Source organism: Heliconius melpomene, chromosome 21 (assembly GCF_056956725.1).
Source record: "Heliconius melpomene rosina isolate 202511_hmr_F chromosome 21, ASM5695672v1, whole genome shotgun sequence".
Classification (NCBI taxonomy): Eukaryota; Metazoa; Arthropoda; class Insecta; order Lepidoptera; family Nymphalidae; genus Heliconius; species Heliconius melpomene.
The window spans coordinates 423,013-439,028 of NC_140409.1; the positions used below are offsets into that span (position 1 = coordinate 423,013).

At 46.8% G+C, this 16,016-nt stretch overlaps 1 protein-coding gene across 4 annotated transcripts; it reads left to right on the forward strand.

The window, feature by feature from the left end:
* Window positions 1-2,243: 2,243 nt before the first annotated feature.
* On the forward strand, window positions 2,244-7,660 carry LOC146526728 (uncharacterized). Of its 4 annotated transcripts, none has more exons than XR_014879306.1 (2): window positions 2,244-2,362; window positions 7,498-7,660. XR_014879306.1 is itself a non-coding variant. In XM_085206463.1 (2 exons), exons 1-2 carry the CDS (start codon window positions 6,177-6,179, stop codon window positions 7,656-7,658), a joined length of 1,368 nt encoding a protein of 455 aa, XP_085062589.1. In that variant the 5' UTR covers window positions 6,163-6,176; the 3' UTR covers window positions 7,659-7,660. The 4 variants fall into 4 exon arrangements, 3 of the variants coding, with proteins under 3 accessions (XP_085062589.1, XP_085062590.1, XP_085062591.1); XM_085206463.1 differs by lacking the exon at window positions 2,244-2,362 and adding an exon at window positions 6,163-7,383; XM_085206464.1 differs by lacking the exon at window positions 2,244-2,362 and adding an exon at window positions 6,163-7,351.
* The last annotated feature ends 8,356 nt before the right edge of the window (window positions 7,661-16,016 follow it).

Consider the following 16,016-nt stretch of genomic DNA (forward strand, 5'->3'; position numbering starts at 1 on the left):
GTTAAGTATATAATATGAGAATTTATTTGTGGTCAAATATCATGTTTGTTACAAACAAATTCCTCTCCTTGCATAATTTCAATGTAAGCTCTCCAGCCTTATTGACTCTCTTGTTACCGACACGCCAAGTACACCCTCATAACCGCATAATATTAATAGCCATATAATATTTATTTTTCACACACTTTAGAACGTCCCTAATACTCTCCCAAAACTACAAACACTAACTACCACAACTAACTACTCTCTCTCTCTCTCCTCTACACCTGACGGAACTGAGGGTAGCGGCGCTATAATGCGGTAATGTTATGATATTTAGAAAGTATCATAATATTTAGATAATAAAAGGATCCTGGGAAATAGCCAGATAGTTTTGACTATAAGAGCGACGGTTGTGGGTTTGACACTCGATAGAGGTAACGAATTATTTCAACGCGCTGATGAGAAGACAAGGTGTGGCGTTGAGTTGTCCGTGTGGCTATCATAATTCATGTACTATCTTGAGATAGTTAGTAGAGATCCAGGCGGAAAACGGCAACGGACCATCTTAATAGTACGTTATTTACGTGCTATGTGCGGAATAAAGCGTGAAATAAAAAAATATATAAGTTTTATTCCAAGTTCATGTCGGAGTATACCAAAGTATACAAATATAGAATAATAAACTATCAAAAGGCATCACGACTGAGGCCAGGTTAAATAATTTTATTGTGCTCTTACTTCTTATATTGAATGTATGTATGTATGTATGTATAGCATCTCAGGACTGATTGACGGACAGACATGACTAATCGTTTATAGAAATTATAAAACGATTCCATTTGCACAATTGAAAGTATTCAAAGGATGTCCTAAGATGGCTGTTTCATGCTTTAGCCCGCATCGCAGGGTTGGCAGAGGTGGTGGACGTGTTGGGGATTGGTGGTTGATCGTCAAATTTTCGAGATTTGTGCTGAGTGGCGGAAATGAACGGCGAGTTGACCAAAAGAACGAAATCTTTTACCAGCTGGCCATTGAAACTTCAATCATCGTGTCTACATACACATCGAGTCACACATATCTGTAGATGCTGTACTGCTTTAAGGAATGAATGAACTGACGACAGTCGGATGTTGTGCCACTGAACCATGATGTCACCGCCACTATAATTCCCCAATGAATTAATCCCTTCGATGCAACACGCATAATGAATTCGATGGAAAGCAATGTTAATTAATTCTCTGCCTATCCCGCTAAATGCAGGATACAGCGGGAAGCTGAAAAAAACGTTCCCTTCAAGATTTTAGAGTACTTTAAAAATCCTTCATACACCCAATAACAATATACGATAAACAAAATAAACTCAAAAAATTCCATCTTTACAATATTTATTGTTTAATATGTAAAAATTTAACACCTCCGCCCGACGTTCTCATGATAAATCGATTCGCGGTCACCGCGCATTATCTGGCTGTCCTGGAATCCAGACCCATTAATATTTCATCAAACAGATGCCTTCAAAAATTAATAGTACTCGATACGGACGGACCGACGATGTGCTCGAACAAAAAACACCCTCTGTTGATGCCTACAGTCAAATATATATGTTTCCTATACACTTTCTAAACAATATTTTTGATGTATATCGTATTGTGATTTGTAGGCCGACGTGGCGTGCTGGCGTACTCTCACTTTAAATGTGGTGGTGGTGGTTTCGATTCCTACTCAAGTGAATGAAATATTTTTGTTTCCCCGCTCTGGTATCAAAACAAAGTACGCCGTTGAGTTTCGCAACGAAACAAGCGAATAGGAACGGGAACTGAGGAATGGAGTGACTTAACACAAAATTTTCTCTGACTATCCTGCTACATCAACGCTACATACAGCTAATTTGAAGCTAACTTAATTTAAATTTAATTTCAGTATGTTTTTAACAGCTTGATTCCGTTGGTGCAGTAACGATGTACCGAAATATATGTACATAGCGGCTAAGCTTTGAATTCTTATTAGAGGAATATAATGATATTCCTCTATTTCATTAGTGATTTTCGTTTATATTCGCATTGGCTTATAACATTTGGATAAAATGCAGCATTTATAAAAATAAATGTTTTCGAGGAGAAAAGCAGAGAGCGGTGACCTATGTCTCTATATATACATGAAAATATTAAAATAATAATAATTTACATCATAACTATAGTCCAATGTCACGTTGTACTATCTGATGGGAGGTATCTGTGATTCGGAGGTTCGCTGACGTTTGTTTTGGTTGACACACGTGTTAGTGAGAGTTTTGTTATTTTAGTGCTGATATCCCCCTTTTTTGTCGTTCAAGAAGTTGAAAGTTATAAAAGAATTTATCTTAGCAAGGTGGTTGGTTGTAGTAAGTGTTTGTGTTGTTTTGTATGTAGCGTAATTGTATTATAAAGTAGGTTAGGTTATTTTTATTGGCAATGGAGCCGGTTCGACCTCCTGATCCCCCTGATCCTGGAGGTAGTATGGACTCACAGTTGTCGTCTAGAAAGAGACAAAGTGGAGACTCACCAGCTAACAGTGATGGTCTCATTAAAAAAACAATAATAAATCCCGATACCGCTACACCCTCAATCCAGAATTTGTATGTACATCCTTCCTTATCCGAGAGCCCAAAATCCTATCTAGAATCCGATAAAGGCCCTTTCATTGTTTATGTGTCGAGGGAAACTCCAGACCCCGCTGCGGGTACCGCTATTAAAGCAATAAAATTTGGCCAGTTCCTACATAGGAATAAAGTTTCTGATATTACTAAGGATGGTGTTAAGAACATTGGACGCAATAAAATTAGTGTTCAATTCTCAACGGCTACTGCAGCGAATTTATTTTTAACTAACCCAGTATTGAGTTTGTGTAAATATGTCGCCATTATTCCAACATTTAATATAACTCGAATGGGCATAATAAGAGATGTTCCCGTAGACTTTTCGTTAGACGAGCTTGTCGAATCATTGGTGTTTCCCTCTGGAAGTGGACTAGTGATGAAAGCAAGGAGGCTGAACAGGAAGAATGTTAGAGAGGGGGTGACTACATGGATTCCGACTCAGTCGGTTGTGGTCACTTTCCGTGGACAAGAGTTGCCTGATAGGGTCTTTTCCTATCATTCCTCGCTTCCTGTAGAACCATACAAATTCCCAACAATACAATGTCTGAATTGCTGTCGTTTTGGCCACATTAAATCACAGTGCCGATCAAAGCCCAGGTGCTACAGGTGTTCCCAGGATCATACTGGAGATACATGTGACGCAACCAAAGAAAATTCATACTGCTTATATTGTGCTAGCAAGCATTATTCAACAGACAAGGACTGTCCTGAGTTTGCAAGGCAGCAGTCCATCAAAATTGCAATGTCCCAAGAGTGCATTTCTTACATAGAAGCATCCTCCCGTTTCCCTCCTGTTAAACAATCCTATGCAGATATTGCTAAGGTTATGTTTTCCCCTCATGTTTCCTCAACGCCTATCCCTCACCAGCTTGCTCCTGTACCACTTAGTAAGTCCTACCGTAAGACCATTTTCCAAACCCCACGTCCCCGCGCTCCTCTTGCAAAGGGATTTGATAGACAAGCTCACCAGTCCATAATTGGTAATAATTCCTCCTCCCTTCCTAATGGTTGTGCTCTCAATCAAAGTCTTGACAACTCAACAGCATCTAAAAATGATCTGTTAGGTGCCCTAACAGATATTCTTGTGAGCATAATTTCCACCTTTGATGAACTTTCTTTACCGTCCCACGTTGCCTTAAATCTTTCCAAAATTTGCAATAAGTTCCTTAATAATGGCGCCACTGAAATTCCTGCAATGGAACAGTAAAAGTATTCGGCCTAAAAGGCACGAACTATTTAATATTGTTTCACTGCATGAGCCTATCATTGTTGCCCTCTCGGAGACATGGCTGTTGCCTGGCTCTCCTTTTAGGGTGCCAGGCTTCTCCTGTTTAAGGGAGGACAGGAATGATGGGTATGGAGGTAGTGCTATCCTTATCCGGCACTCCTCTCCTTATTCCCGTATTCCTCTCCCAACTCACAGTCAACAGATTAATGCTGTTGCTGTGAGGGCCTTTGATATTTCCTTTCTATCTGTCTATATCCCCCGTCCTTCCTCTTCTATCTTCCTAGAGCTTAAATCTATCATCTCTTCGCTTCCTAGCCCTGTGTTGGTCCTGGGTGATTTTAACACTCATCACACTTTGTGGGGGTGTTATTACTGTGATGGACTTTCACCTTCGTTGGTGGATGTGATTGATGATGTAAATCTTTGCATTCTCAATGATGGATCGCCGACTCGTAGGGTTAATCCCAATCAGAATGCTAGGACTGCCGTTGACCTCTCCTTATCTTCTCCTTCCCTTGCTCCCAAATTATCTTGGTCCATTCTTCCTTCCACCTTTGGTAGTGATCACTTCCCAATTCTTTTATCTCTTAGTAATAGACCACTACCTACACCAAATCCTTATCCGCTTCTCAAATTTAATTTAAAAAAATCTAACTGGATTGAGTATGCTGACTCGGTGGATTGTATGTTGTCCAACTTTCCTGAATCTATTGATTATGAGAATGTCATTGTTTATTATGATCGGTTTGTCTCAGCCGTTTTAGCTGCGGCAGACTCTCATATTCCCAAAAAGCTCTCCATTCAGAATCAGATGTTTTTCAATCCCTGGTGGGATCAGGAATGCTCTGACTCTGTCGATCGGCGAATATCTGCCGAGGTGTCATACGCAGTCTCTATGACAATGGAGAATTACGATGAGTATCTACGTACCGATACGCAATTTAGGAATTTGATTTGGAAGAAGAAAAAACTTGGTTGGGTTAATTTTTGTGAATCCCTTAGTCCCCGCTCCTCTTCTTCCCTTGTCTGGACAAATGTTAAGAGATTTCGCCGGTCACTTAACAATGTCGACAGTCCTAATTCCAATAATCCTTCTATTTGGCTTAATGATTTTGCAGACAAATTAGCTCCTCCTTTTGTTCCATCACAAGACCTCTTTACATCCACGCTGGTTGAATCTTCAGAGGAAATGGATGCCTCCTTTTCCTTTGAAGAACTCAAAAACATCTTAGCGGATTTAAAAGACACTAGTCCAGGAGAAGATGGTGTCTATTATTCTTTCATCACTAGACTTAGTGAGAAAGCTAAACTCGTCTTTTTAAGTTTAATTAATTATATATTTAATTCAGGCAATATCCCCAACTCGTGGAAATCCCAAATTATTGTCCCTATCCTTAAACCTGGAAAATGTTCATCTGATCCTAACTCTTACAGACCCATTGCCCTATCATCAACATTATCAAAAATTACTGAGCGGCTTTTAAAAAATCGACTGGAATGGATAGTGGAAAGTAGAAATATCTTAGCTCCCTCTCAGTTTGGCTTTAGAAAGGGGTTAAGTACTACAGATAGTCTCAGCATTTTTACTACAGACATTCGAAAAGCTTTTGCCAAAGGAGAGTATTTGGTGGGTGTTTTCCTAGATGTTGCCTCTGCGTATGACAATGTCCTTCCTCCGGTGCTCAGGCAGAAAATGCAACAGCTGAGCATCCCGCCGAGGTTGAATCATTTCATATGTAATTTGCTAAATAGTAGGACGGTGTTTGTTAAACATCCCCTTCTCCCAGACATGTCTGGAAAGGACTTCCTCAGGGCTCAGCTCTCAGTCCTCTGTTGTATAATATTTACACACATGACATCGAATTGTCTGTTAATAATTTTTGTAATATCCTTCAGTATGCTGATGACATCGTCCTTTATCACAGCTCAAATTCTGTGGAGGACATAACTTATCGATTAAATACTGCTTTGCACTACCTTAACCAGTGGCTCTCTTTACATGGTCTGGCATTATCTGTAGCAAAATGCCAAGCGGTGGTTTTTACCAAAAGGAGAGTTATACCAAACTTTGAAATTTTTTATGATAATCAACACATAAATTTTGCAGAAAATGTTAAATTTTTAGGCATGGTTTTTGATAAAAGACTGAATGGAATTGCCCATGCTGAATATCTCACTAGAAAGTGTGAAAAAGGCATTAATGCTTTAAGAGCTGTATCTGGTGTGTAGTGGGGTGCACACCCTTATACTCAAAAACTACTGTACAATGCCATAATCCGTAGTCATATTGATTCAAATTCAAATTCAGAAATACGGATTATTTTAGGTGCAATGAAGTCTTCCCCCACCAATGCTCTGCAGGTGGAGTGTGTGGATCCTCCCCTTCCTATCCGCCGACAATTCCTGTCTGACCGATTTGTAGGCAAAATGTTACAGCTGTCTTCCCATCCCTTATTGCCTAAGCTATCTGAGCTAGCGGACCTCATCCCCCGCGGCAAACCGCTCCCATACTTGCTCAATAGCTTCCTTAAATTTACTTCCCTTCCTCATCCCTTGTCCAGTAGTCCATCTAATCCTTTATTTTGTACGCCTTATCGGGCTTTAGTACACCATCCTTCTGTTATCACTAATCTTGGCCTATCCAAGGGAGCTGTTGACACCAACGCAATGTTTCAATCCAAGGTAAATGAAAATTGGCCAAACCATGTCCTCATCTTTACAGATGCATCGAAGCTTTCAAAGGAAAGCTGTGTTGGTGCAGCTTGCTGGATACCAAAATTCAAAATTACATTACAATTTAAATGTCCTCCCGAATCATCTGTGTTTACAGGAGAGGCTGTTGCTTTGTTGGAAGCAATCCTGTTCACACTCTCCCACGATTTTAAACAGACTGTTATCTTTACTGACTCATTAAGCTGCATATTGGCTATAAAGGGAAATCCGTTTCATAGTAGATTGAGATCTTCCATAATTTTAAGGATTCGTGAAGAACTATACTCATGTTATCTAAAGGGTTTAGATGTTACTTTGGCATGGATTCCAGGGCATTCTGGAATCAGTGGGAATGAATCTGCAGACTCTTGTGCTAAATTAGCCATCCAGTGTGGTACTTTAGATCACTTTTCTATTTCGGCTCAGGATCTGCTGTCTCTTGCACAAGCTCATTTGGATTTGTCATGGACTAAATTCTGGGAATTGTCAAAATCTCAGAAAGGTAAGTATTATGCCACTATTCAACCCAATATCCCAAGGCGACCTTGGTTTTTTTCTCAAAAAATTACTGAACGGAGGGTTTTATCTACTATTTGTCGTTTGCGCCTTGGGCATGCTTGTACGCCTGTGCACCTAGCCAAGATCAGGGTCAGGGACCACTCACTGTGTGAATGTGGGCTGGACGACGGTTCACCTTCCCACATACTTTTTTCCTGTCCTAAATTAATTCATCCCTTATATGATGTTCTTCCTTATAAAGTTCCCCGTCCTCTTAGTGTTCAATGTTTGTTAATGTTTGTGTTTAGTCCTCTATGTAAATTTTTATGTAAATATATTAGATATTATAATATTAAACTATAAATTAATATATTTGTAAAATACTATTTACTACTAACTCATGTTCATGTATATATTTATTTTATGATTTTTTATTTTATAGGTGAAGGCAACACTTTAACTGGACTCTTTTTGACATGCATTCTCCTATCGTGTAATATAATCTCTTTTTTACCGTACAACCTCCTTTGTGTGTTCTCCATACAACGTGACATTGGCGAAGTGAATAGTGCTCAACTGGCACGCTCGAAGCGCCATAAATAAAGAACCGGACCGGATGTCACCCGTCACCTGTCACCTGTCACCAGTCACCAGACAGCTGTCACCTGTCACCTGCTACCTGTCACCTGTTACCTGTCACTTGTCACCTGTTGGTATCGGTGTAGGTGTCGGTGTATGTGTTTATGTTTGTGTTGGTGTAGGTTTAGCTTTAGGTTTTAAACTTTAAAATACATGTTTCTTATTATACTAGTAGTACATACCCTTTATGTTGTCTTCAGTAAGATTGTAAGAAAAAATATTAAGTGTCATATATGAAGTTTTGTTTTTGTAGGTTTAGGATTGTTCAAAAGATTTTTTTTTCTTATAGAATATTTTAACATACTTACACAATGGTCTAACTACACTAAACTTTATGCTTCATTCATATACATATAACTTCAATAATAATTTAAGACGTGAGTGAAAAAATATTTAACACATAAATTCTTGTATAACTTTCACTAGAAAACTAAAATTATAAGAGAAAAATTATGTATATACACTATTTATGTCCCCTAATATGCTAAAGATATTGTCGAATAAAACACCTGTTTCAAAACTGTCAACTTTAATTATATTGTATAATATAAACTTATTGTCTCCATTGCGCCATCTTGTATTAAGATGCTGAACTGCTTGCAATATCGCAGTTGCCAATTTATACTCGAACGGATACTCATAACTTCCATATTATGATAATAGATGGCAATGAATGCATATTTTAAAAAATATACCAAATTTTTTTAATAATTTTATAATATAAATAAAAAAATATATAAAATTTGTTTTATACAGAAAAAATAATTAAATTAAAAATACATATATATTTTTATATTATTATTATTAATTTTAAACTCGATAACTATAATAATTGAAAATGCCGTTTTTTTTGTCTTTACATTTAAATCACACATGTTGGTTAAAGTGTAGGTTCAGGTTCAGGTTCAGGTTCAGGAACTCATGATTAACTTACATACTAGCCTGATGTTGCTTAGACAGTGTTTCTCATCTCTTCTATTAGCAAGAGTTTCTCCGAATGCCTTGGCACGTTTGTTTGTTGAGAAGATGTGAAAGGATGGACCTGCTGGATCTATCCCGCTTCTGATGTCGGAAATAAAAAGGCGTAATAGATATTAAAAATAAACGAGTAGAACCTCCGACCATGTCCTGGCCTTTGGTTTTACTCGAAATACTTAATTAAATAAATAAGTAAATCTAAAACAAATAAATAAACCAAATAATAACTGGAAACATAGTAAATTACAAGGAACTGACCCCAGGAGTGGGCTTAAGAGATCCCTTTCCGATATATCAACACTCGCCTTTCACTGCTCCAGTCCAGTATAATTACGAATAGGTCTTAACAACATTCATAATTAAAATAGTCGAGGTTAACCAGCGGTGGAGCACGAGTAGTGCTCCGAGCCGGCATTTTATAAAGTAACAATGACGTTGACAACGGTGACGCGCCCAAAGTGGCGCCACCAGAAGCTGACAAATACAGAACCATCAATTCAATAATTACAGCATTTTATTAACTTTTTCTTAAATGTTATATCTAATTTTACTCCTTAAAACATCTTTTGTAATTAATTAACTAATTCTGAATTTATTCTTAATATTGAAATAAATTATCACCAGCCGACATATACATACATTTTTCCACATTTTTTATTTAAATAAATTCCAACGACATATAAAAATGTTAAAGATGAATCTTTATATCACTAAGTAAGTGACTTCGATTCCCACTTGGGAAAATTACATATTTAATATTTTCATTTCCTCGCTCTGGTATTGAATTCTGCAACTCAATGATAACGGAGTGTCTTTTTAAGTTCCTTCTTTCTTTCTTCTGTTTACCCTGTTACGTGAGTACAACGTGAAGCTGTTATATGTAAATGTTTGTTTTGGAAAAACTTTTTTATTTAGAGTGAGTGAGTGAGTGAGTGAGTCAAAACTATCCTTTTTTTTTTTTTTTTTATCGTGAGGAAATCCTTTTACGGATACCGGCCCGAGTGGGGACTCGAGCGGGTTATGTGGGACTCGCGGACTTGGCAGATGTAGGCCGTCCGCATACCCACTAAAACCTCACGGTGCTCCTCCTCGACCGCCACTGGCCGCGAGACGCGGGGACTAGAATCGTCCACGAAACGCGGCGGCGGGAGCCTGCTAGGCACGTCGCGGAGTCAAGGGTGTGTGGGCACCCTCGACGGCCTGCTCGGAGTAGCGCGCGGGAGCAACCTGCGCGCGCCTACTCGGGCCAGGTTGGTAGGGGGCCAGCTTCCCCAAGCTGACCGCCCTCTGGCACATTAGGGCGGAAGGCGGCGATCGTAAGCCGCCCTCCAGCGACCCGGTCTCTTACGGCGGATGGCGACTTCGGCAAAAGCCTCCCTCGCCCGTTCCGCCGACTCCTTCTCGAGCACCACTGCCTCGCAGAAGGATGAGACCGCATCCCACGACGTCTCGCTACCAGCCATGGCCTTGACCACGGCCGGCAGGGAAAGGTCGTCCCCTATGACGTCGCGCAAAGCGCGACGTTGAGACGCCCGGGCTGAGCACACCTCCAACGTGTGCTGGGCCGTCTCATCGAGGCAGTCGCCACAGTGGTGGCAGCGAGCGTCGGGCTCCCTCCCAGCGATCCGACACAGGTAACCCCCGAAGCAACCATGCCCCGTGAGCACCTGTGTGGTGCGGAAGGTTAGGACGCCGTGACGCCGCGCTAACCACTTTCGGAAAACTGGACGAACCGCCTCGATCGTCAACCGGCCGGCAGATGGTGTCGCCAGCCGGGATCCCCACATTCTTACCGCGGTTTCCCGCGCCTCCTCCGTGCGTGCCTGACTTGCCGGTTCCCCGGACACTAGGCCTCGACGCCGGCAATAGACCGACGCCAGAGACAGAGCATCCAGATCCCACGGCATGACTCCAGCCAGCACGCACGCCACCTCACCGGAGATGGTCCGGTACCCCCGTATCGCCCGGATGGCCATCACCCTCTGCGCACGTCGCAGCAGAGTGATGTTGTGCCGATCCAGGGCGTCCGCCCATACGGGAGCGCCATAGAGCGCCATCGATCGGACCACTCCGGTGTACAGCCGACGGCTAGAGGCGCTCGGCCCATCGACGTTGGGCAAAAGGCGCGCCAATGCCGCCGCTGTCTTCAACAGTTTCGGGGCCAAGGATGTAAAGTGGCCCCGGAAACTCCACCGACCGTCTAGAACAAGTCCGAGGTACTTCATACTCCTCTTGACGTCGATTCGGACGCCACCGACGACGATGTGGGCATCTGCCGGTGGGCCCTTTCGAGGAGCATGGAAGTATAACGCCTCGGACTTGTTCAGGGCAATCTCCAAGCCCAACCTTCTAATTCGGCCGACGACGTCGGCCACTCCGGCCGTCGCGAGCACCGCAGCCTCGCGATAAGTCCTCTGCTGCGCCAAGACCAGCGTGTCATCGGCGTAGCAGAGGACTCCAACTCCTCGTAGGGTGTCGCCTCTCAACACCCAGTCGTACCCGATGTTCCACAGGAGTGGCCCGAGAACCGAGCCCTGTGGAACACCGCACGACACTTCGTACGCCTCCCATCCTCCTCCAGGAGCCGGAAACGTCACGGACCTCCCGGACAGGTAAGCCCCGATGACGCGGCGCAGGTATGGAGGCACTCGGTGATAGATGAGTGCCTCCTCAATGCAGGGCCAGGGCAGGGAGTTAAAGGCATTGGCGATGTCTAAAGACACCGCCAAGACTCCATCGCCCAGGGCCACCGCATCCTGCGCATGGGACTTCACCCTCAGTATGGCATCCACCGTCGAGCGCCCCCTGCGGAAGCCATACTGGAGGTCCGAGAGGTCCGGACCTGTCCGCTCCAAGTGACGCTGCAACCTCCTCGTCACAACCCGCTCGAAGAGTTTGGCGATCTCGCTCAAGAGCACAATTGGCCTGTAGGCCGAGGCCGAGTCCGCCGGGCGACCCTCCTTCTTAAGGAGGACTAGCCTGCCTGTCTTCCACCGCTGTGGAATTATGGCTTGAGCCAGACAGGCAGAGAATAGTCCTCTCACTCTGGACCCAAGGATGTTAAGGGCCAGAGTTAACGCCCTCCCGGGAACGCCATCAAGGCCGGGTGCGGTGCTCTTGCCGCGAGATCGGCGAACTGCTTCCTCCAGCTCCTCCTCCTCCACCTGTGGTGCGACGCTGTCCTCCTCCTCTTGCGGTGCAGGGCGGGCCATAGTTGGTGGTGTAAAATTGGCCCGCTGCGGGAACAGTGACGACAGAACCCCTCGGAGAATGTCCGGTCGGAGTGTCTGCGTCAGTGGCGGAGCCCAAGCCCGTAGCTTGCCAAGTACCATACGGTAAGGCATGCCAAACGGGTCTTGGTCTATTCCCGCGAGCATCTGGTCGTGTGACTCGCCTTTCACACGACCGATCTCCTCCTGCAACCGCGTTCTCGCCTCGACATACAATTGGTAGAGTCGGTCTTCCTCCTCCTGCACCTTCTGTACCCGCCTGCGATAGTGGCTGTACTGGCGTCTCGCCGCAACGCAGATGGTACGCAGTTGCGCGATCTCCCACGACCACCAGTACACCTGCCGCCGTTGAGGGCGGCGCCCGGAACGGGGCATTGACGCGTCACAAATACGCGTCAGCGCCCCCTGCGCCCAGGATGCGGCGTCTTCTGCAGACGCCAAGCTCTGGGGCAGCCAGGACTCCACTATCGCGGCCTCCTCCAACAATTGCCTGTCGAGGCGACCCAATTGCCACCGCGGTCCGCACTCTCGCGAGGTTGGACTGGGGGTTGGTTGCACCGCCGAATGTGTGGAGATCTCGTAAGAGATGTAAAGGTGATCCGAGAGAGTCTCCACATCATCCAGCACTCGCCAACCCCGAACACGACTCGCTAGGGCCGGGCTCGCGAACGAAACGTCCACGACGGATCCGCCCAGCCTTCGCACGCACGTGTTTGTCGTCCCCCGGTTGAGTACTGACAAACCGGTGGCAATCACCCACTCGGACAGCGTCACACCACGCACATCCGTCGTTGCGGAGCCCCACACGCTGGACTTCGCGTTGAGATCGCCGGCCACCAACACCTCCGCCGGACGAAATCGCTCTACCATTTCCCCCAATCGTATGAGGAACTCTTCAAACTCCGCAAGAGTTCGATTGGGGGAAAAGTAGACCTCTACGACAACGAGGTTGCCGACAAGTGCGGCGACGCATCCCGCACCCCTCTCTACTCGTGAGAAAGGCGGGGAGCCCGCGGCGACCTGGGTGATCACAGCCACCACCCCGGTGTTGTCGGCTACCCAGTTGTCTCTGTCGGGAACGCTGTAAGGCTCCGAAACAACCGCCACATGTATCGACCACTGCGCCAAGCTTTGGACCAATAAGTCTTGGGCTCTGGCACAGTGGTTGATATTCGCCTGCAGAACTCGTTCGGCCATTGTTAAACGAGCATAGGCTGCTCCACCGCGGCCCTAGATTGGGCTTCAGGTTGGGCTTGGCTCGACGTCGCCTTCCCTCTTCCGCCTTTGCTGCGCTTCGATTGCGCACAGATCTTTGCGCATGCTGCGCTGCCGGCCAAGTGGTCTGCAGGTCTCTGCGCATCCTCGCACGCCGGGCAGTGTGGAGCATCCGAGCACGTGGCTTGCTTGTGCCCGGGACGCCCACACCTAAAACATTGTGAGCTCCTGTCCACACCCACACATTTTGCCGCTACATGCCCCGTTTCGTGGCAGCGGAAACAACACAGCACCCGCTGCTGCAGCAGCGTCACTTTCGCTGACACGAAACCCACCAGAAGGCGACCTCCGCTCACCTTCTTGGCAGCCACTACCGGACAGCGGACCCAGGCAGTGCCAAGACTGCCACGGTCACGCCGAACCTCCCCGACCTTGATGGCGCCGCCATCGCAACCACAGACTCTGCTGACAGCTGCGGCAACCTCCTCCGACGTAACCGAGTCGTCCAGCCCACTAACCCGTAGCTCCGCGCATTTAGTGGGCCTGGAGACTTGGACTTCACTCTCGTCCAGCACTGCCCGCAACTTTTGCGCAAGAGCATCCGCCTTGTCACCCGAGTTGAGCCCCGGGATTTCCAGTAGCCTCGCGCCAGTTGAGGCTACTCGGAATCTCATATCCGAGATGTCCAGCTCTCCGAGGTCAACCTTGGCCTTCAGCTGGGTGAGCACCTGACTGTAGGTCAAGTTGCTGTCAGCCGCGCTGGGTTGAAGCTTTAGCGCCACTACAGCGGACCGCGGCGGTCTAAGTTTCGGGATTTTTGGCGTCTTTGGCGCTTTTGCCCCCGTTCCCTTCTTGGATTGCCGCTGAGCAGCAATAGCAGCAGGCTTCTTTTTGCCTCCCTTCCTGGCAACCACATTCCACCCTTCTGACAGGTCAGCTGGCGCAGGTGGAATTGGACGTGGCTGCGAGGCGTTTGTCACCGGAGCTACCAGGGTCTTTTTGCCCTTGCCCTTTCCCTTGCCAGGCTTTCCTGGCTTCTGGCCCCTTGTCGAGGCAGGATTAGCGGGAGCTACCAGAGTAGTGTTCCCTGTCGCCTCTATACCCGCCGATGTTGAGGCGGTCTCCTTCGACGCCGCCAGCGGGGGACGCATGCTTCTCTCCGGCAGAAGCCGGTTCTGTAGGCCTTCTATCCGGGCGCTCACCATCGTTCCGACTTCTATCATAATGGCGCGGCGCAACTCAGCGTCAGAACACCCAGGCTGACTAATGCCAGGCTCTACCACTTGTCTCCTTTGTGTTTGGAGGTCAGCCCGTAAAAGACTGACCTCGTTTCGCAACTCGGCCATTTCATTGCACAGCTTATTGTTGTGAGCGCGCAACTGAGCTACTTCTTCCGTCGCCGTACGCTGGGCCAGTTCATCTACCGCCATTCCTATGGCCCTTGCCGCCTGCTTTAGAGCCTTGGTGAAGGTCCCTTTTAGGTTGCCCGATTTGGTGGCAACCTTTCTTATCACCGCAAGGCTGTCTACCACCTGGTTCTTCAAGTCAGACGCAAGTATGGTCTCGTCTTGCTCTTTTTCGGACGGCAGATGTCATGTCCGAGAGCCTGGAGCTAGCCCTGGCCAGGGCGGCCGCAGCGCCGTCCGTCCCCTCCTGCTCTGACCTCAGCAGCAACTCCTTCCTTTCTGCCTCACTGAGACCTTTCCGCCTCCTCATGGCAACCATTTTTGGCGCCGGTCTATCTGGCTCCCCTTCACCAGAAGACCCCGACTGATCGATCGGCTTCCGAGGCCTCTTCCGCCTGTCCTTTAAGAATTGTGCCCGTGTCCTTGACCTCTCCGACACCATCGACACAAAACTTTCAGTATCTGAGTCCTTTGACTCCGACGCTCCCCACAACCGTAGATATGACGATCCGGACCCTCGTCTCGACCTGACACTACCGACAGTCGACATTCCGTCACCAGCGTCCAATCTGGTCAGAACCACTCTTGGCTCCTTCCACACTCCTACGTTCTGGCCATCTCCAACTGACCCCTCCGCAGCGACACTCGAAACAGACACTCTCCGAGACGCCGCAACAACACCGACAACTTCCTCCGCCTTAAGCACAACTACTCCGCCCTTCTCAGGCAACATGACATCGCCGCCCTTCTCGGGCTCGACACACTCCACCTCATCGTTTTGGTTTTTTTGTTTAAGAAATTCCATGTTGTTCCCACGAGTGTGGGGGAAAAACGGTCCATCCGAGCAGTGCCCCCTGTACTCGGATAAGCCTATTACGCCAGGGTGTCGGCCGGTACCCTGGCGGGACCAGCAGTAGCGACTGATCTCCCCATCAGCCATGAACCCCTCGCGCTGCTTCGCCGCTTGGGTTGGGGTAATTTTTTATAGAGGTTTTCTTCCTCGCAGCCCGGCCGGTTAAGGCAAGGCCCTCGGTTCCACTCCTGATTACGAGACATGACCGCAACCAAGAGTGGAGTTCCGATATATTCGGCGCAGGCACATCACTGCACCTGCGTGGCGGTAGGGTGAGTACACACCACGCGCGCCCTCCGGTTCCTCACACTGTGTCCTCTGCATGACAGAGGACACGCGGAGAACCACGTCGGATTATTAGCCAGCGAGCAATCATTACCCAAGGACGAATCCTGTGGGCACCAATTACTCGCCGCCCAGGGTGCACCGGCCCGCACACTGTTCGTCCCCCCCGAATGACAAGCATTCGAGAAAGGGCCAACAGCGAGCGAACACACGAGGAGGTTATCCGACCAAGCACCCCCCTCCGCCATCCTATCCTATCCTAACCTATATCTTAAAAAAAAAAGTCGCTTTTCGTGTCTGTCTGTTGTTTCTAACTCTTCTTCTTCTAAACCACCCAACGGATTTTAATACGGTT